This window comes from Vombatus ursinus, unplaced genomic scaffold, assembly GCF_900497805.2.
Source record: "Vombatus ursinus unplaced genomic scaffold, bare-nosed wombat genome assembly UNPS02014818.1, whole genome shotgun sequence".
Taxonomy (NCBI): Eukaryota; Metazoa; Chordata; class Mammalia; order Diprotodontia; family Vombatidae; genus Vombatus; species Vombatus ursinus.
The window spans coordinates 3,124,230-3,145,430 of NW_020954596.1; the positions used below are offsets into that span (position 1 = coordinate 3,124,230).

The following is a 21,201-nucleotide window of genomic DNA, read 5'->3' on the forward strand; positions in this document are numbered from 1 at the left end:
CTCCTTCTATTCTATACACCTCCTCCCTCAATTGCTTTTTGGAGTCATTCCCTTGGGGAAAGCAAATATGTGAAGTCAACATTAAAGCGGCATTTGCTGCTGCTGGCTGTGGAGATTCTGGCCTGTCAGAATCACCAGCATGGTGAACCACCCCTTCCAGTTTTGCTTTGTTGTTCTTGTGGTTTCTTACAGTAAAGGTATTCTAAATTAGAACGGGAGTGCATTTCCTTTTGAGTTATGAAAAGTGGGGAAGGAGATAAGAGTCTTAATGGGAAATAAAGCATGAGTATGTTTTTGGAGATTTTCCCAGAGTCCTGGGTGGGGGCAAAGTAATGAGCCAATTTTGCGAAAAATTTATGAAATACTGTATGCAAATGAGACTTTTACATCTTAAATCCTGGACTGAACCCTGAGGAATCAAGGTCCAAGGTGGGGGTGCAGGGAAGGTGTTTGCTCGGGTTAACACAACTTCCTAAAGTACCATCTGCAGCTACAGCATTAGTCCTTATTCAGGGAGAATATCTAATTCATCCCCCTATTCTACTTAGGGAGACTTGGCTACCCCTTGGGTCACCCCTCTATTTGACAGGTGGGGTATCCTCTAGCCTCCTACCATCTCCACTTGGGGAGCTCTAGCCTTGTTTCACTTTTGCTTTTATTACCCTTCTAATTAAATTAAACTGCTAAAATACATGGAGACTTGGCAACACACTGTGAAGAAAGGGGGGTAGCCAATAGGTGGGGCCATCAACTGAGATGTTTGATTGGTGATGACCCTTACCTTTAGGCTGAGGTCAGAGCCCATTGTAACCAGACGTAGTGGATGGGATTCGTGGGTGACTAGCTACCTCTAGAGTCCTGATTGAGAGGATAGGGTCATCTAACCAACACTTATAGTGTTTGCTGATGATTTTCAGAAGATTCTGAAGTTTAGAGCCCTGGTGATTTGGGAGAGTGGTGGAACCATCCACAAAAGTAGGGGAAAAGATCATGACATAAGGAGGTGATATCTTGACTTGCAAGTGAGCAGGATTTATGTGAAGCAGGGCTGTGCAAAATCACCAGCCTCACTTTCTCTTCTGGTGTCATCTGAGTTCAGTGGCAAGATCAGGAACACTAGAGATGGCCCTGGATTCAGGCCTTTTCCTAAGCACCTGGTCTAAGAGACAAGAGAACTGGATATGAGCCCTCATTCTGTCACTAAGTAGCTGCCTTCACATGGGAAATAATTTCATCTCACTAAGCTCAGTTTCTTCATTTGTAAAAATGCCCTATCTAACTCATAAGGTTCTTCATGAGCTCCAGAGTTTTTTCTCATTTGTTTTGTTGTTGGTCATTTGTGTCCAACTCTTCATGATCTCACTTGGGGTTTTCTTGACAAAGAAACTGGAATGATTTGCCATTTTCTTCTCCGGCTCATTTTACAGATGAGGAAACTGAGGCAAACAAGGTTAAGTGACTTGCCCAGAGTCACACAGGTATTAAGTGTCTGAGGTCAGATTTGAACTCTGGTCTTGCTGACTCCGGGCCTGGTACTCTATCCACTGAGCCACCTAGCTGCCTCTTAAATTGGTAAAATGCCCTATCTAACTCATAAGTTTCTCTGTTAGCTCCCAGAGTTCTCTCTCTCATTGGTAAAATGCACTATCCCTTTAAAAGGACTGTTGTGGGGAAAGTGCTTGAAGCAGGAGAGGCAAGGGGCTTTGAACCTTGCCCCCCCCCCACATACACATTTGAGGATTTGCCTCCCTCCCCTTTCTCACCCAAGTTTACAAATCCATTCTACAATACCAGGGTCCTTTTTTTTTTTTTTGGATAGGCAATGGAATTAAGTGACTTGCCCAGGGTCACACAGCTCGTAAGTGTCATGTGTCTAAGGCCAAATTTGAACTCAGGTCCTCCTAAATCCTGGGCCGGTGCTCTATCCACTGCACCACCTACCTGCCCCTCCCAGGATCCTTACTGACTGAGCAGGATGTCTCCTGATGGGATGATAGGCACTATGGTGCTGGTGCTCTGCTCATGTTACTAAGCTGCCATCACTGGCATCTTTGGTGGACAGAGCTCTGGGATCAGGCAAGAGTAGCTCTGATACTTGTTGCTGGTGTGACCCTGGACAAGTCACCTCTTTAAGTCACAGTTTTCTCATCTGGAAGTAATAATGCTTGTGCTGCTTCTGTTGAAAAGTCATGAGGAAAATGCTAGGGAAGCATGAACTACTCTCATTGTTAGCAGCAGTATAATAAATGCTGAATTAAATTCTGTTCTAGTTTTTGGCAATGATCCTCCCACATTCCCATTAATTGCTAAGTAACTGCTGTACTTCTTTTCCTTCCCGAGGGGGAGGAGATGAAATGGTTCCCAGAAGAGAGCATCTCATAGTTTTTCCATGATCCAGAAAAAAAGAAGAAAAAACAAATTCAACTTGATGCTGAAATCCCCTCCCTCACTTCCACCCACAAAGTTCACAAAGCGATCACAGCATACTGATAGTGCTTAGTCAGCTGGATCAGGGCTGATGATGCTAGTGGGATGGACTCCTGGCGAGGGGCCCATTGTCTTTGAAGAGATCCAGGAATAAGGCTTGGCAGGAAATTTTCTGGTCTGGGCCTCTGATCAAAACAGAGGAGGAGGGGGAAACTGCTAAGATACTGGGGCAGAAGCAACAGGCAGCAGCCCAGGAAAGTCCAGGAGGATGTCACTCACTCATGTGAGATGCCAGTCACTCATCATTAGTCAATGAGGGAGTTTGGGGCTTGGGTGGAACCATCTTGAGACAACAGCAGGATATGAAGGGGACCAATTATCATGTAAGAGGTTCCTTCCCAACTCAGGTCATGCCAGGCTCTAGCCGCTCATCCCAGTTGGGTGTAGGTCCACTTGGGTTGTCCCTCACAACATGGCTGCTCTCTGATTGCAAAGGCAGGTACTTATAGGCAGAACTGGGTTCTCACTTAGCCTCATCTGATTACTTATGTCCTTCTGATGCCATAGGCATAAAGGTGCTAGGAAGCAAGGAAGTTTTCAGAGAAAGGAGAATTCCAAAGAAGGAGAAGGGCAAAGGTGCCAGGCAGGAGGAAAGGGCATGTCCAGAACAGAGACATCTGGTTGCAAGAATGGCTGGGCCCCTGAGTCCAGAGATTTTTCCAACTGCCACAGGAGTTTGTACCTTTTTTTTTCTTGAAGGCAGGGGGACACCGTGAAGGTTTTTGAGTGGGCAGAGAGGGAGAGTGTTATAAATTACAGAGCTGGAGGAAGGCAGAGCTGAAATAGATCCAAGAGAGCTGGGGTGACTGAGGCAGAGCTGGAGCCCAAGTATAAGACAAAGGGGTGACAAGATAGATCGCCAATCTTAGTGGCAGAGACAAAGCAGGTCTGGATCAGCAGCTGCCATGAAACTTTCACCACTGGAGCCAGGAGACTCCCCTCTCACATTCTATCCCCCTTCCCTTGTTTTCTTCCCTGATTATTTGCAGAGCTGTTCCTAGTGGGTTCCAAACAGGAATCCTTATTCTTTCCCATTATCTACCAGCCTGAAGGAGGATTGGAGGAAGATGATCAGGCTTGCCTCTTTCTTGATCATTTTTTTATTCACTTTATTGGGTTTTAATAAACCGTATGACCACTTATGGCTTATGAATGAGGCTGGTAGACGGGGAACTTTTCCCGACACTTGGGGGTTGGAGTAGAGCCATATAGAGATTTCCATAATTCACTGAGATATTTCATTTTCATATGCCTAGATCAATATAGATTGGAGGCCAGGAGTCATAGCCTTGAGCAATGGAATGAGAAGTCCATGAGCTTGTAGGCAAGCGCCCTCTGGTGAGTAATGGAGGTATTACAGCCTTTGGGGAAGTCCCCACATGTTCATTGGATGCCCTCTGATGCATCTGCTTGCCTGTGGTTTGACTGCAGCACAATCCAGCCGCCAAATTATGTACTACACCCCCTCGAAGATTAATTAATGAATTAAGTCACAGCCTGCTTTTCTATAGGCTTGCACAAACCAAAACACCAGTCAGGTGTAGGCTAAATAGCCTACTATTCAGATACTACAGCACCTCAAATATCACCTGGGACCTCGGCAAGTACATAGGTACCATCTTCACATGTAAAAACAGAATCAACAATGATGCCAAAAAAGGCTAATGTTTTGGGGTTTTTTAGACTACATCAACAGAAGTGGTATCCTGAACTAGGTTTGGGGGGGGAGGTAGAATGCTAAACTTATACCTCACTTGGTCCTGATTAGACTACTTTTGGAATAGGAGTTCATCACTGAACACAATATTTTATTTATTTTTTATTTTTAATAGTATTTTCCTTCCAGTTACATGTTAAGAAAATTTTTAGCATTCATTTTTACAAGTTTTTAGTTCTAATTTTTTCTCCCTCTCTCCCTCTCTTCCCTTCCCTCTTCTGAAAATGGTAGGCTCTATCCACTGTGCCACCTAGCTGCCCACAGTGAACACATTTTATAAAGAACATTTTCAAGCTGTAGGATATCCAGAGGAGAATAATGTGAAACTGTGATGTCTACAAAGTTGAAGGAACTGAATATTGTATATTATAGCTATTTATAATTAAATTTGGTGTCATCCTCTCATTAGACTGTAAGCTCCATGAGAGTAGAGATGTTTTATCTAAACTTTGTATCACCCGTAGGGTCTAACATCGTCCTCTTTATCAAACAGGTGATTAATAAGTGTAAAGGAACCTGAAACCACGTGCATAGACTTTATTTTCTTTAACCAGGACCTAGAGTGATTTCCTGCTGTGCCCATCCTTCTGGTCCTTGGATAAGCCAGGTCTGCCCTATTCTGCTGCCCATCAATAAAATCCAGAAGATAACATTCCATCCATCTCCCCAGCAACCAACAGGAAAGCTGAGCTCAGGATTAAGCTTACATTGGAGATGGTGTAGATAGGGCTGAGAACATGAGGGCAAAAGCTGGAGTACCTATGGGATTGAAGATCATTGGTAAAAATCCTGAAACAAGTCATGGAAGGGAGAGCCATGGAGAGGAAACAGAAGTACAGAGGTGAAGAGAACCTCAGCCTGGAGGCTGGTAAAAGGAAACAGGAAGAGGACATGTTTCCATTTGGTTCTCCCAGTTTCTTAAATTTGGCCCCTCATAACCATTCCCATTGTACTCAAACCCTCATACCTAGCTTCCCCCCAATATCCCCATCCCAGCCTATCTTACCCAGGTCATCACACCTGGGGTCAGGCCCCATTTCTCACACTGGCCTATTATGCACAGCCCCTCACACTCAGGTCTGGAGTGTTGGCTCTAGACTGGACTCTGGATCGGGCCCTGAAGGCATTGCTTCCACTTCTCTGCTTATTCTCACTCTAAATGGGAAGGTCCCATGCACGAGGAGATGATGGGTTCTGTCCTGATTTCTTAGAGCCCCAGAATCTTGTCTATGCCTAACTGCCTCTTTTTAGGGCCTCCACTTCTCTGTCCTTTGCCTCTGGGAAGAAGATGCCTTGACCTCAGTAACTCTTCTCCCATCCAACCCAGAGCCCAGTTGGCCCCTCCAGGCTGAAGCTTCTGGGTTTTTTTTGTTTTTTGTTTTTTTTTGCTAGGCAGTGGGGTTAAGTGACTTGCCCAGGGTCACACAGCTAGTAAGTGTTATGTGTCTGAGTCTGGATTTGAGCTCAGGTCCTCCTGAATCCAGGGCTGGTGCTCTATCCACTGCGCTACCTAGCTGCCCCAGGCTGAAGCTTCTGAGTGTAGCTCAGATGGAAGACCATAGAGCACAGGCCAAGGGGTGGGAATTTCTGAGTCAAATTGAGATGGGCTTGGGCAGCTACATGGCACAGTGGACCAGCTCTGAAGTCAGGAGGACCTGAGTTCAAATCTGACCTCAGACCAAACACTTGACATTCACTAGCTGTGTGACCCTGAGCAAGTCACTTAACCCCAATTGCCTAAAAAAAAAATTGAGATGGGCTGAGACCATGAGAAAGGGAGAAGGTCATTGTGTTGTACAGCTTAGAGTTGGAAGGGACGTTAGAGATCACCTAGTCCAACCTTCTTGTTTTACTGATAAGGTAACCAAGACCCAGGAAAGTATAGTAACCTGCCCAAAGTCAGTCACACAGGTAAGGAACAGAGGGTTTAAACCAAGGTGTTCCGACTCCAAACTCAGGGCTCTGGACTCCTGGGTCCAGTGAAAGTGGTATGGGGTTATCGGATGGGAATCCAGGAAAGTCAGGACTTCTGAGACTCAATAGACCAGGAAGACAGGGTAGGTCCTGGACTTAGAGGCTGGGCAGGGTGGGGATTCCCGGGTGTGATTGGGCCAACATAGGCAGGAGGCTGAAGTGAAGGTAGCGAGGGGGACCCCTGAATCCAACCTAGACAGAACAGACAGGCCAGGCCAGGGGTGGTGGCAGGGGACAAAGCCCGTCCCTTGTATTGGATGGGGTTGAGGACGGGTTCGAGGCCAAGGCTGGATTGGGGGCAGTGTTGGGGGCAGCTGATGATCCCTTATCTTAGATGGGCCTGGGGCCAGGGTCGAGGCCGGAATGGAGACTGATGACAGGTCCAGGCCTGGTCATGCCGGTCAGTAGCCCCAGCAGGCTGAGTAGGGTGGAGAGGAGCAGTAGGAAGGAGGCAGCAAAAAGCAGGGCGGGCAGCGCGCTCAAGGCCATGAGGAGCAGCGCTGGCAGAAGATGCTTCCATATCGCGGCCACTACAGGAAAGAGCGAGCGCAGCAGGTGGCATCCCGTGGTGAAGAGGGCGTGGCACAGGCCCAGGCACAGCAGCAGGTAGAGGCCGGTTTCGAGCAGCCACAGGCCCCGCTGCAAGGGCACCCACCAGGAGGACGAAGAGCACCAGGCCGACAAGCGTCGGCGAACTCCGTCTGGGCCGTCCCACCACTGCTCCAAAGCTCGCCACAGAGCCCAGTCCCGCCAGTTACTCCTCAAGCCTTCTCCCGCTCCCGCTTGGTCGGTTGACCCCTCGGTTCTGGTCCGCTGCATCTACCCGGTGCACCTGCGGGGGAGGGGTAAGGGGAGGGGCTATGATCCCCAAGCGCCTAGTGGGGAAGACTGGCGTTCCGAACATATCTAAAGGAAGAACATCCCAAAGAGCGGAGAGCTGAATGGAAGTATGAGCAGCAGGTGGTGAGGCCAAAGTACCGAGGGAGGAGGGATCCCAAAGCACCTACCGGCAGGGAATGGTGAAAAAAAGGGTATGCCGAGTGATCCGAAAGAACTTGAGGGAGAGCTGAGTGACATCCGAGTCGCTAAATTGCAAGAGGGTTGATTCTATAGCCTAGGGGGAATAAGGAGCTGATTCTAAGCCATAGGGAATGATCCCAAAGCACCGCCTGGGGAGAGGTTTATGGTCTCAAAGTATCGGGGAGCGACAGGAAATGATCCCAAAGTAGTGAGGCTCGAGGGGAGGAAGGAGAAGAGAGAGGAAGGAAAAGATAGGAAAGGGGAAGGGGAGAGAACTCTCTGGTAATGAAATGCCCTGGGGGGAATCTTGCTTACTTGAAGGAGTGGGAGAAGGAGCAGTTTCATTAGTTCCTTGGTCAGAGCAGGGTGGAGGAGGCTGAGGGATCCAGGACCCCGTGGGGCAGAGGTGCCAGTTGCCAAGCCCAGCTGTGAAGAAGAGGTCGTGATTTGGCCCCTGGCTGGGAGCTTGGAGAAAGGGCCTGCAGATGCCCTGGTCTCAGGATCCCCACCTGGGAACAGTTGTCATTAGAGGCCAGGGAATGAGGAACCCTGCAGGTCTTCCTTGGAGCCTTGCCTGCCTCCAACCACCCAGCCCTAAGTGCAAGATCTCTAACATGGGGACTTTCAAAAACATCTGGTCAGTGGATAGTCTTGGAGGCAAATCTAAAGTGTAATCTATGATATGTGAGTGTGTGTGTGTGTGTGTGTGTGTGTGTGTGTGTAGAGGAGGATCAGAGAGCTTAGGGAGAGTCAAAGATCAGAAGGATTTGGAAAGGAGGGAAAAGTAAAAGCTTTGGGGCCCAGGGCAAAGGTTCCCTGGTTCTCCCTTTGTGGCAGGAGCTGATGAAGCCTGAGAAGCCAAGGCTGAAGGCTGAGATTCTTCATCTTTTGTAGGCTTCTAACCTAGAGGAACCACCCCAGATCCCTGTTGCTGCTGGGGTTAGTTGAGAGTTCAGAAGTTTTTCTCCGGTGCCCCATCAGGGAGGTAAAGCAGGGCTCTGGAAGACTAGAGCAGAATAAAGCAAGCCCTCCCTAGCAAACTGTGGAGAGGCTCATCATCTGAGAAGGTTGGCCAGTGCTTCAGTGTTTGGGAAGACAGCAGTCTAGAGGGACCATATACCAAGGTAGGGAAGGGTTGCAGTCTGTATCAGCTACATCAGCAGAGAAAGTAGCTACAGATCCTTAAAGTATTGGCAGAAACTTGGAACCAGCTCCCATACGACTGGGAAAGTAGATGAAGGGAAAGGGAGTCAGAGACAGAGGCTGGGGGGAGGAAGCAAGCGTAGACTGGATGCAATGTCTGGTCATTGCCTTTGCCTCTCAATATAGGTTTGCTCTGCTACTTCTTTCCTTGATGACTTGTCTGACTCTGATTGGACTTTGTTCTGTGAATGTAGGGGAAACCCAGCAACCCAGGAGAAGCCCCCCTCTAACTGTTCCTCCAGGAATCATGGAGTGTTGGGCTCCTAGAAATTCTTTAAACTGCTCTAGGAAAGCAGGTGGGTTCTGGGATCCCAGTATTTAATTACAGAAGTTGAGATAGAAGAGAATAAGGAAGGAAACAAGGAAAGAGATGGGAGGCAGGATGGGTTGGACCAAAGAAGAGACCAAAGATATAGAAGGCAAAGGGAGGGGTCAGGGGAGTTGAGAGCTAGGGAAATGGGCCCAGGAAGGGATAATGAGATAGGTACCAGGGGAGGGAACATGAGAAGGGAGGGGAGAAGAAAAGGAGCCAAATCAAGAGAATAGAAACATGAACCTGAGGAGACAGAAGATGGGGTTGGGGTTGGGAAGGAGACAGAATCATAGACTCTAAGAGTAATTCTCTCTACAACATCCCTGACAAGTGGCCATCCAGTCAAACTTCGCTTGAAGACTTCAAATTAGAACCCACTACCTCCTGAGACAGTCAGTTCTACATTTGGATGGCTCTGATTTTCGGAAGTCTTTCTTTGTAATGAGCCTCAATAAAGCTTTCTGTAATTTCTATCCATTGCTTCCCTTTCTGGTGTTAAACAGACATATCGAATTCCAGTTCTACATGATTAGTTTTCAAATTCAAAGACAAATAAAGACAGCTATCACATTTTCCCTAGGTCCTGTCTTCTGTCTTTCCCATTTCCTTCAACCAGTCTTCATATGGTTTGGTTTCAAGACCCTTTATTATACTGGTTGCCCTCTGCTCACTGCATGGTCTCTAAATGTGCCCATACTGGATGGCTCTCTGATCCCTTTGATGTGGTCCTCCCTCCAATTGTCCATATTACAATCTATATCTTTTCACCCTATGTGACTCGTATGTATCTTCCTATTGGCTCTTCTCAGGAGGTCCACTCAGTATATTGGTTGGGGGGGTCTTCCTTTAGCTATTGTGACATTGTGTGCATAGCAATGGAGTATTATACACATTGTCCATTTCCACCATTGGACCAGCCCACATCTCCTTCCATTCATACATGTCTCTTATGATATCCTTTCTACCACTTCTCATTTTTAATTGTTATTTTAATTTTTAACTTTTGTTGATGCACTTTTTCTTTTTTTTTTTTGCATCCCTATTACTTCTCGACGACCATCTCCCCCACAGAAACCTCTGTTAAAAAAAAATGTACAATCATGCAAAACAAGCTCATGCATTGTCAATGTCTGAAAATGTCATTGTCCTGGACCTATGTTGTCTTTCTCTTGTCCAGGAGGCAGGTGGCATACTTTGAAGTCAGTCATCTAAAGTTACAATTGGTCACTTCATTTATCAATGTTCTGAAGTCTCTCAGTGTTATTTTCCATTGCATTAGTCTGATGATCGTGTATATTGTTTTCCTAGTTCTGCTCTGGTCTGAATCATACAAATCTTCGTATTATGTTTGATGGCACAATCATACTCAAGATACCACAATCTGTTCATCCATTCTCTAATCAGTGGACACACACTTTCCAGTTTCTTGCTACTACTAAACTTTTTACCATAACTATTTCTGTATATATATGACCTCCTCTGTCTTTGGCATCAGGGGCATACGCCTAGTAATAACACCACTGGGTCAAAGGATATGCACAATTTAGTGATTTTTTTAATCCAATTCCAAATTGTTTTCCAGAATAGTTGGACCGATTCACAATTCCAAATGTATTCATATCCTTGTCTTCTCGCAGTCCCTCCAACATTTTTATCTTTTGTCATTTTTGCCAATCTAATGGATATAAGGTGAAAATTCAAGAGTTGTTTTTATTTTCTGCCACTTCTAAGCAATTTCCCATTGGTAATAATATATTGTAGATTATTCCTCAAAACTATATTGCTTGTCATATCTTTCATAAAATGTGGCACCCAGAACTGAATGCAATCTCACAGGTGTGGTCTGATTGTGATGAATGAAAAGAGGAATAACTCATCCCTCCCTTCTCTAAATGTAGTCTGGGATAGCCTAACTGCTCTCTGAGCTCCATCTCCTTCCTCTGGGCCCTTTATACGTGTCACTCATGTCTAGAATACACTCCCTCATCTTCTCCATCTCTTAGAATGCTTAGCTTCCTCTTCAAGGCTCATTGCAGGTGCCACATGCTACATACGACCTTGGCTACTTCTCCAGGTAATGAGTGCTCTTTCTTTTCAGATTGCTTTGCATCTACATATCGTATCCACCCTTTACCCTGTAGTAGTAACAATTATTTGATTTCTGGCTAGGTTTCTCCATCACCTTGCACAGTGTAGGTGTGTAATAAGTGTGTGTTGGTTGAATTGACCATTAAGGCATTTATAGGTTTTGTTTTGCTGCCAGATCACACTTTTGACATATTTTTGATTATGAAGCCACTAACAGCCCCAGACCTTTTCCACAAAAGTGGTTACCTAGCCTTTGGAGTACATGGTGGGCATGAACAAAGTGACATGCCATTACAAAAGAGAAGCAGCATAAAAGATTTCATAAGAGAAATATTCAATTAGATCTTGGAGGCCTGCTGGAGACAGGACTCCTAGAATCTCAAGATGCCTGCAAGGCTGTGGCCTAAGGCCATTTTTGCAGACTAAAAGTCAGAGTGAAGAGTGGACATTGGGCTTGGCATAAGCCTGGAGGCCATTTTGGTGAGAGATGTGCCCATACACAAGGCAGAGAACAACACAGACACTCTTTCAAGTATGCCTCCTTCTCTCCTCTGACTCTGCCTCCACTCTGGGACAGACCCTCATTGCCTCATGCCTGGATTATTGCAATGACCTGCCAGTCAGTCTGCCTTCCACAAATTTCTCTCCATTCTGGGCCATCCTCAATTCAGCTGCTAAAGTGATTTTCCCAAAATTTGACCTAGAGTTTGACCATGTCACCCCCCACCTACTCAATAAACTCCAATGGCTTCCTATCACCTCTAGAATCAAATACAAAATCCTCTGTTTGTCATTCAAAGCCTTTATAACCCAGCTCCCTCCCACCTTTCCAGTCTTCTTACAATTTACACCCTGCCCATTACTCTTTGATCCAGTGACACTGGCCTCCTGGCTGTTCCACAAAAAAGACGCTCCATCTCTCTCCTTTTTTTTTTTTTGGCAAGGCAATTGGGGTTAAGTGACTTGCCCAAGGTCACACAGCTAGTGTCAAGTGTCTTGTCTGAGACTGGATTTGAACTCAAGTCTTCCTGACTCCAGAGCCAGTGCTTTATCCGCTGTACCACCTCCATCTCTTGACTGCAGGTATTTTCCTTTTCCTGTGCCCCATCTCTGGAATGTTCTCCCTCCTTATCTCCTGTCTTCCCTGGCTTCCTTTAAGTCCCAACTAAAATCTCAGCTTCTACAGGAAAACTTTCCAGATCCCCCTTTATTTTAATGTCTACCTGTCTTAGTCATTCCCTATTTATCCTGTCCACAGCTTGTTTGTACATATTTGTTTGCCTGGGATCTCCCATCAGACTGTGCACTCCTTAAGGGGAGGGACTGTTTTTTGCCTTTCATAGTATCTGTAGATAGCACAGAGCCTGACACATATATCGTACATGCTTAATGAATGCTTACTGACACGCTGGCTGGTGACAAACTCAACAGAACCATACTGAGCTGGGCAAAGATGACAGACAGGCTCGTGGGAACAGTGGCATGGTTCTAGCCTGAGTCCCATGGTGATCTTCCTACAAATCTAATCCTTTACCCCTCCCGAGTCCAGAATATTACTGAAGACTAACTAAATAACATTTGATCTAAAAGAGATATGTATAACTGGAAAAAAAGATGAGCCTGTTGCACAGTAAAGGTGAGGGATGACATATAGCCGACAGATATGCTGTCTTAGTATCCAGGTAATGTCAAGAGAATGAGAGCTCAGAGGGCTCCCAGGACACCGGATGACCTTGCTGTAGTGGATTTTTGTGAGGACATGGGGTAAGAGTTGTGCAGTCATGAGCAAGGATATGAATGCATGGATGACTTGTGATCCACACATTGATGAGCATGGATCCCAATGGAGTCCTAATGTGGAACTACCCATATTAATGAAAATGGAATCAGTGGAACATTAGCAATCTAGCCATTACTCACCTATCCTATACTAAAGAAACTGATGTTTTGAACCCAAACTGTAGAACTTGGTTTATTCTTATTAAATTTTATCTGCTTAGATCTGGGCCAACATTTTGGTTGGGTTAGAGCACTTTGGGTACTATCATCCAATGTTAGCAATCTCTGACTTTCACAGCATCAGACTTGATAAAAATGTTAAATAGCACAGATCCCTGGGGCACTGGGCTAGAGATGAAAACTCAAGTCAACAATGTCTGCTTAAAGACTAAAGTCTCCCCTTTCCCAATTTCATTTGTTTTATCATCTAGCTCACATCTTTCCATGATGGCTCCAGGAATCAAATAAGAGACTTTGTCAAATGCTTTACTAGAATTTAGCTACACGTACACATCTACAACACTCCTCTGGTCTGGAGGGCAAGGGACAAAAGTCAAAACCAGGCAAGTGAGAGGAAGACCCAAGAGAGAGGACCAGGGAGGAAACAGAAAAGAGATAAGGAGACAAGGGTGAAGAGGGAGGAGAGGGGCTGGGACCATAGAGGGAATGGAAAGGGAGAAACACACCAGAACCACTGTGGGGCTAAACTCACCTCCCAGCAGAGCAGCCTCGGTCATGTCGCCACCATCAGCTCTCTATACAGAGCTGGGAAGGAACCCCTGCAACCTGGCTCCCAGCCTCCCCATCTCCACCCTACCCCAGGGACCCCATTGTGACCCGGGCTTTGGGGGAGGGGTTGGACAGGGCCACAGAGAACAGAGCCCATTAGACCCCAGAGTCCAGGCTCTAGTCCCTGTCTTTTTTTCTTTCCTTATCTAGGGCCCAGGAGCCAGCATTCTTTGGCAAAACAAAACAAAGACAGAGTATCTTCAAAAAAAAAAAAAAAGTTAAAGTCTTTTGCCCATCGAAGGCACAAACTGCAGGAACCTCCAGACAGAAGGGGCTCTCTGGACCAAGATCTATCTTAGTACTGTAATAACTCCTCTGGGCCTCAGTTTCTCCCTCAGTAAAATGAAAGGTTTGGACTAGATGAACTCCGAGCTAATTCCTTGCTATGTGATTTTGTTTCCAAGGAAGGGAATTTCACCCCATCTCCCCCCTCTCTCCTATTCCCTGGTTTCTAAACACTTCCTGGCCAAAAAGCCTGCCCGAGGTCTGACCTACATCCTTCTTGATTTAGCCAGCGGGCTGAAGATGAAGCTGTCATAGAATTATCTCTCCAGATCCTCCCTCCTCAGAGATCATAAGATAGGGCCAGCGCCGAAGCAGGCTTCTGCATCTCCCTGTTCTCCCTAACCTCCTATTCCTCCGCCAGGGTTAAAGTTACTGGGGGCTCTACCTTCTGACCCATGACCCATGCCCTCAAACTCTTGGACTCTTCAAATTCATGGAGTTTTGCTACTTATTCCCTGTGTACTGGTAAACAGTGCCTCCCCGAGTCTCAGTTTGTTCCACTATAAAATGAGAGGCTGGACCAAACGATCTCTAAAGGCCCTTTTGAGCTCTAAATCCTAAGATTCTAATTGTAGGCAGAAGGGATCCAACATCCTCCTTACAGCGCCTCTGGTGCGTGGCTCTTAACTGAGGAGCCGAGGTTTAATCTGCTGAGTAGAATAGGGGCCACTCGGACTCAAGTTCTCAAATCCTGGGACATAGAACTAGTTAGGGACCCTCTTTCCGGGTAACTCATCCCGGGTGGCCCAAAGACAGCAGGAAAGGAAATTCAGAGGCAGAGGCTGGGACAATCCTCATGTATTTTCTGTGAGAAGGCTCTTTTAACCTGCTGGTTCCTGGAGAACAGAGGCTTTGCTTCAGGCCAGAGCCTGTAGGCCGACTATGAGGCTGAAGATACTGAAGGGCATCAGGGCCCCGAAGATGAGCCCGAGGCCGGTGAAGAGCAGGAATCCGTCCAGGACTTGGCTCAGGGTAGGTGGGAGCAATGGTTCTTGTAAGTGGGGGCCCTCACCCCCCGCTCCAAGGGGTCTAAACGTTGGTCTTTGAGGCAGAGGCAACTCCAGGGGTCTACAAGAAAAGGAGAACCCGCGGTGAGGCTGAGGCCAAAGAGACCTTCTCTGGCGCAGAGAGACCCAGGAGTCTAGCCCCCTTACCCATGCACAAGGTCGAAAATCAGGAAACTCAACATTAGAAATAGCAGCAGCAGCATCATGCCTGGTCCAGCCAGGGCCAGGACAAGGCGAGCACCGAGTCCTAGTATACCCAGGCCCAGGGCCCCGTCCAAGAGGGTGAGCGGACTCCTCAGAGGCATGCCATGGCCCTCCAAAAGCTCAGGACCCTCGCCAGCTTCGAGGCCCCGGCCCCCAGCAGGACCCATTCGATCTGTAAGGACAGGGTTCCTGAGGAAATAGAGATAGGAGATAGGGATGGGTAAGAGAGGAAGAACACAAAACAAATCCATTTTTTTGGCTAGGCAATGGGGTTAAGTGACTTGCCCAGGGTCACACAGTTAGTAAGTGTCTGAGGCCGGATTTGAACTCAGGTCCTCCTGACTCCAAGGCTGGTGCTCTATCCACTGCACCACCTAGCTGCCCCTAAAATAATTCCATTTTTAAAAAAGGTGTGAGGAAGTTGAAAATCCAAAAGAGCAAAGGACTAGGGAAAATTCTGAGATGAACAACTCAAGCATTCTTATCTATGCTGGGGAAAAAAGGAAATTCCAAGGAGGAATAAGATAATAACTGACAACAGAGGAGAGGAAGAACTACTTGAGTTTTCTTTTGCTTCTTTTTTCCCTACCAAGAAAGAATGATCTTTGGAACGGAACAGGCCAAAATAAGGGAGAAGGGATAGGAATACAGAGACGGGGAAAGAAAAATGGAGGAGAGAGAAACAGGAAACATCTCAATCCAACAGAAAAATACTGATAGAGCACCCACTATGTACAAAGCGCTGCACTAAGCATTGGTGATAAGACATATGCCCTGCCTTCAAGAAGCTTATAATCTCTTTAGAAAATTTATTTTTAACATTTATTTTTATAAAATTTATTTTCAAATTCTCTCCCTCCCTCTTGTCCCTCTCCCACCCATTAAGAAGGAAAACAATATGACATCCACTATACATGTGAAGTCATGCAAAACCTATTTCCATATTAGCCATGTTGAAAAAAAAAGAAAATAAATATAAAGTGAAACAAGTATACTTCAATCTGCCCTTAGAGTTCATCAGCCGTCTCTCTCTGGAGGTGGAGAGCATTTTTCATCATGGGTCCAAGAAGCTAACAATCTAATGCGGACTTGGGAAATATACACAAATAACCATGGTCAAAAGGAGGAGGAGATAAGACCTAAGAAGTCCAGGCAAAGTGACATGAGAAATTTGATGAGAAATAAATCATTTTCCTGGGGATGAGGGGGATGAGATTATGAAGGAAGGCTTCCTGAAGGAGGAGACCCTAAGAGTTGGGTCTTGAAGGATAGAAATAGTTGGGGGGTTGCAGGTTGGAGGGAGCAGCTGCTCTAGGCAAAGTACATGGCTGAAGCAGAAGTACAGAGAGGACGGGGAGGAGGACAAGATGCCATCAGGGAACAGCTAGTGATTCAATTGGCCTGAATCATAGAGAGTTGGGGAATAGTATGAAGACTGGAAAGCCAATTCAGAGTCATTTGTTTTGCTTAGAACTAATCCCTCTCCTAATCTTCTCTTTCTCTAAATTCCCCCCTTCCCTTCTCCCCTTTCCTTCCTATTTCCTTGTTGAATGAAATGTATTTCTCTACTCAACTCTGTGTGTATTCTTCCTTCCTTTAACTAGTTCTGATGAAGGTAAGGTTGAAGTATAGACATTTGCTGTGTACCATAATTATGTGTCATAATTTTCCCTAACCTTCTTTTCTCCCCCCCCAAATCCCTTCCTTCCCTTCCCCTCTCTTTCCATTCTTCTCTTAAGATCATTAAGATGTAACAGAACCACTCCAGGACTTGTCTAATTAGACTCCCTAATTTTTTTTTTTTTGCTCAAACTGGGTATCTTTCTTTCGAGTTTTTGCTCAAACCTGTGTGGCATTGTTTGTAGATGTTTTGGAGTCATTGCTTTGCATTTGTGTATTGAGCACCCCTGCTTATTTTGGTAGGGTTCTTTTTTTGTTTGTTTGTTTGTTTGCTCATTCTTCCAGTCTGCTTCCTGATTTAAGACTTGATATTAGAGCTGGCATCTGCCACACTTCTGCAGGGAAGGTCTAGGCTGGTCCTGTTGCTGCTTTCTTGGGGCATGGACTCTTGTGTTATTCCAGGATCTCAAGGACAGGCTGGGGGACCTGAAAGCTTTCAGTGCTATCAGAGTGGTTTGATCCAGGGCAAATTTTGATTGCTACCCCGCCCATCTGAGCTCTGCGTGTTCCTGACCTGGGTTTGGGTCTATGCAAGAGTAGATTGCTGCTGGATTCAACCCTTACCAGCCAGTTGGAAAGCACTGTTGGTTCAGAATGACAGAATTGTCAGCCTTCCCTTTGGCCTGGGATTAATGCCCTAACTATTCCTCTGTCTGCTCTGAATCTGTGACCCAGAACTGGGTAGTGAGTGACAAAGGTACTAATTTACTTCTATCCCTATTGGGTTGGGACCTCCTCTTGCCCTGGTGCACAGCATCTCCCTGGAAGTTGGAGTAGAATGTATTCTTGGCCTGACCCAGTCCTTAGCATCAGCAGACCTCTCTATTTGTCTCCTTATACCAATCTGGGATGGACAAAGAACTCACTGTGACTTTTTCTGGATTTCTCCATCAAGATTCAGTCAGGTGTATTTTCTAGATCTGTATGAAGGATTTGTGGATACCAGCTTGGCTGCATTGCTTTCTGATAGGCCTTTTCATGCATTTTCTGACACTGCTTGGTTAACAATGGAGCACTTAAAGAGAGGAATGAGCTGGGGCAGGGTTTGAGGAAAAGGTTAGAGTTAAGGTTGAGTTTGATCGGCTACAAGAGCACCGTTGTGGAAGATGTCCAAAAGGAAGAGACATAGAACTAGGGCAGGGTGATCAAGATTCGGCCCCAGGGTGCCAATATTTACAGGGCACTGACAGCATTTGCAATCATTCAGGAGCATAGAAATGATGGTACTTAGTATCTTGTTAGTAAGAATCATGATTTAAAATAGTAAGTTACCAGGTGACCCCTTCCTCCAGTTTGCTAGGTCTTATTGCATCTCAGATGAACATCCCCTTCGGGCGGTGGTCTACTCAGCAGCAACTTCTTAGTATACTAGGTCTGTACCCTGACAACCACATCTATCTTAGAAGGTTGATTTGATGTTATGTTATTTCATAACACTTTCTCAAGGCAAAAAAATTGCTAGTAATGTCTCTGCCAGCTGGACTGGAGCTCAAGGGAGCTATCAGGGATGACTATATAGATATAGGTATCATCTATACAATATATATGTTATCTACACAGAGGTGGTAATAATGGAACCATAGAAGTAGATGAAATTGTCTAGAAAGAGACAGAGAAAGAAGAGGGCTAAAGATAGAATCTTGGGGGAAATGGGTGTAAAAGGAAGATGAGGAGCCAGTGAATGGCTCATTTCCCAAAATGTGTTGTTCAGAATTGAATCTAACATTCCAGATATGATAATAGCCAGGACATTGTCTAGAAGAGCTTTTGCCTCCCATGTTCTGGATACTAAGCTTCTGTTTATGAAGCCTGAGATAAGAGGAATGGTTAGAGAGACAGGAGAAAGCCAGAAGAAAGCAGCAACATAGAAAACAAGGGAGAAAGTGGTATCTGGAAGGAGCAAAATAGATAATAATGTAAAATGTGGCTGAGAAGCCCAAGAGGATGATGCAGATGTTGAAGAGATAGAAATAGTGACTTGAGGAAGGAGGAGAAATGGATAAGGAGGAAAGTAAGGTAGAGATGGGAAGATTATTGATCATAGGTTCATAGCTTTATAAATGAAAGGGATCTTAAAGGTCATTGAGTCTAATCCCTTATTTTATAGATGAGGAAAATGAGGCATAATGACACCGCCAAGATCATACAACTACTAAGTATCTGAAGCAGGATTTGAGCCCAGGTCTTTTAGAATCTTAAGTCCAGGGTCTTGCCCGTTATAATATACAGCCTCAGAGATAAGAAGATAACAATAGAAGAAATGATTCTGGGGGGACGGATGTGGAAGGAATGAGGGAGACAGGGCTGGAGAAGAGACAGATGGGGAAATGGGGCTGGGGAGGCAGGGGTAGAGAGGTAGAGATGGAGGAGACAGGGTTAGGAGAGAGAGACAGAGATACAGGGATGAGGAAGCAGAGATGAGGAAGAGAGAAATGGGAAATTGGAGACCGAAGAAAGAGCCGGGGGACCTTGTGGGGAGCACCTCTGGGGAGAGGGTTTGGAATATAGGAAGAAGTAGAGTGACCTGAAGGAGATAACCAGAGATGGGGAGACAAGAACCTGGTGAAGAAATGGGGGACAGAGGTGTCAGTGTCAGCACCTAAGTAGGGTAGGACCTAAAGTTATGAGGAAGAGGACAATGAACCCAAGATAGCTGGGACCTGGGGTGCAGACAGCCCTAGAGATGCAGATTAGCTCCTTGCCAAGTACAGGGAGCAAGCAACATTCTGGCCCAGCTCTGCTGGAACACGGTCATTACTGTGGAATCCTGTGTTCCTTTCCTCCCTCCCCAATCTCCCCACTCCTCACCTTCTCCCGATCGGGCCTGCCATTCTGGGGACATGCACTGCCAGGGGAGAGGGAAGGCATTGTGACCTATAGAGCAGGGGCTACTCCAGAGGTCATCCTTCCCCCCACCCCGCCCCACATACACATAATAGCTGTGACCAAATTCTCTCTGGACCAGCTTAATCCACAATCATGCCCAACCCTGGGCAGTGAGAAAGAGGGGGAAGTATAGAGAAAGAAGATTTCCCTGGTCCATTTGTTTCATTTGTAACTCTTGGTTCAAAGTGCTCATTGCATGGAACTATCCTCATTGCTAGAGATTAATTGCTTGGTGCTACTCACCTGCATAAGGAGTGGAGCTGGGGAGAGCTGGAGAGAGGAAAGAACCTGGTCTTCTGCTTTCTAGCTTCCAAGGAGAAAACTCGGGGATAGAGCACTGGCCCTGGATTAAGGAGGACCTGAGTTCAGGTCCGGCCTCAGACACATAACACTTGCTAGCTGTGTGACCCTGGGCAAGTCACTTAACCCCATTGCCTAGCCAAAACAAACAAACAAACAAACAAACAAAAAAAAAAAACCAAAGGAGAAAACTCTTATGTCAGACTCTTTTCAGGTCTCTGAAGGGGGAATGACTCTAGGAGGAAGTCAACATGTAGAAGAGCTGAAACTTAGATCATGTCTCTACTCCCAGCTTACTGTACTGGAAACTTCTGGGAATTTCCCCTTGGCTGAGACCTGACCCTCTCCTTTCTTAGTTGAGCTGAGTTATCTCCCTCCCAAGAGGAGAACTCATTCACTCCAGATTGTCTGGTACATATTGTCCTTTGTATACTTTCTCTGATTTCGGTTTTGCTATCCACTTGGATCAATGGGTTTATTTGCTGTTTACTATGTGAATTCATTATGGAACTAGCATTTATTGGCAAGGTAGTCAAGCTTGGGGCACTTTGTTCCCATTCAGGTATAGTGATCAGGAGTGCAGCTTGAACTTAAAAATTATTTCCCCTAGACTAAGAATATTTAAGGGAGAAGATAGATATAATTTTAGCATGGTAACCCCCTCTGAGGAGAGCAGAGGTGTTGTTGTTCATCTTTTGTTTCATGCCACAGGTGATGTCTTGACTTGCACCTGAATTGGATTTAAGTGAGGGAGAGTTGTGTGACCAGCTTCTGGCCTCAACCTTCTGTTTCTTCTCCTCTCAAGAGCAGTCTCTCTTGGAGAAGAGTGGAGGTAGACTCTAGAAATATCTACTCTTGCCTCCTGGCAAGTCAGATCTAGACAGACCCTTATGGACACACATAATCTACTTGGGCACAACAGGAGCCCTGGCAATAGAGAGTAACTAGGCAGGACCTACCAAGATCACTGGAGCCTCCTCTTCTCCCCACACTGTGATCACACCAGGACCATCTGGGCCTTCACCCACATCCTCCCAAGCCTGCACAGCCTTCCTGATCTTCAGCTCTGGCTAAACTGGAAATCCATGGTGGTGACAATGAGTACGGTTCCTTCAGCCTGGGCAACTCCAGGCTGGAACCAGGATAGAAGAGATCTAGGGTTTGGGGAACAGGATTGATGCTTTTATATGAACAAGACAGTTCAATTTTTTTAAAATCTTGCGGACGGAAAACAGTATAGGCAGTGACCACAACAATATAAATGGAAAGAACAATAGGGAAAAAATAGCGAATGCTATAAAATTATAATGGCCAAGCTCGGTGCCAAAGAAGAGATAAAAAGGCAATGTTTCCCTTCTTGAGAGAGGGTGTGAACCATGGGTTTGGAACATTATACATAATGTCATACTTAGGTGATGTGTGTGTTAGCTTTGCTGAACTATGGATTTTCACCCCTCTTTTAAAATTCT

At 45.9% G+C, this 21,201-nt stretch overlaps 2 protein-coding genes across 2 annotated transcripts; both read right to left on the minus strand.

The window, feature by feature from the left end:
- Positions 1–6,508: 6,508 nt before the first annotated feature.
- TMEM239 (transmembrane protein 239) lies at positions 6,509–6,997 on the minus strand. Its single transcript, XM_027836145.1, has one exon. It carries the CDS (start codon positions 6,995–6,997, stop codon positions 6,509–6,511), a length of 489 nt encoding a protein of 162 aa, XP_027691946.1.
- A 7,515-nt stretch (positions 6,998–14,512) lies between these two features.
- CUNH20orf141 (chromosome unknown C20orf141 homolog) lies at positions 14,513–15,033 on the minus strand. The gene is made up of 2 exons (XM_027836206.1): positions 14,810–15,033; positions 14,513–14,723 (listed from the first exon to the last, which is right to left on the minus strand). Exons 1-2 carry the CDS (start codon positions 15,031–15,033, stop codon positions 14,513–14,515), a joined length of 435 nt encoding a protein of 144 aa, XP_027692007.1.
- Positions 15,034–21,201: the final 6,168 nt, after the last annotated feature.

Bases quoted from the DNA above. Each gene is read 5' to 3' on its own strand.
- TMEM239 (XM_027836145.1), bottom strand. From the start codon at position 6,997: ATGCAGCGGACCAGAACCGAGGGGTCAACCGACCAAGCGGGAGCGGGA.
- CUNH20orf141 (XM_027836206.1), bottom strand. From the start codon at position 15,033: ATGGGTCCTGCTGGGGGCCGGGGCCTCGAAGCTGGCGAGGGTCCTGAG. The intron at 14,724-14,809 runs GTAAGGGGGCTA...CTTTTCTTGTAG, and splicing joins ATTTTCGACCTTGTGCATGG to ACCCCTGGAGTTGCCTCTGC.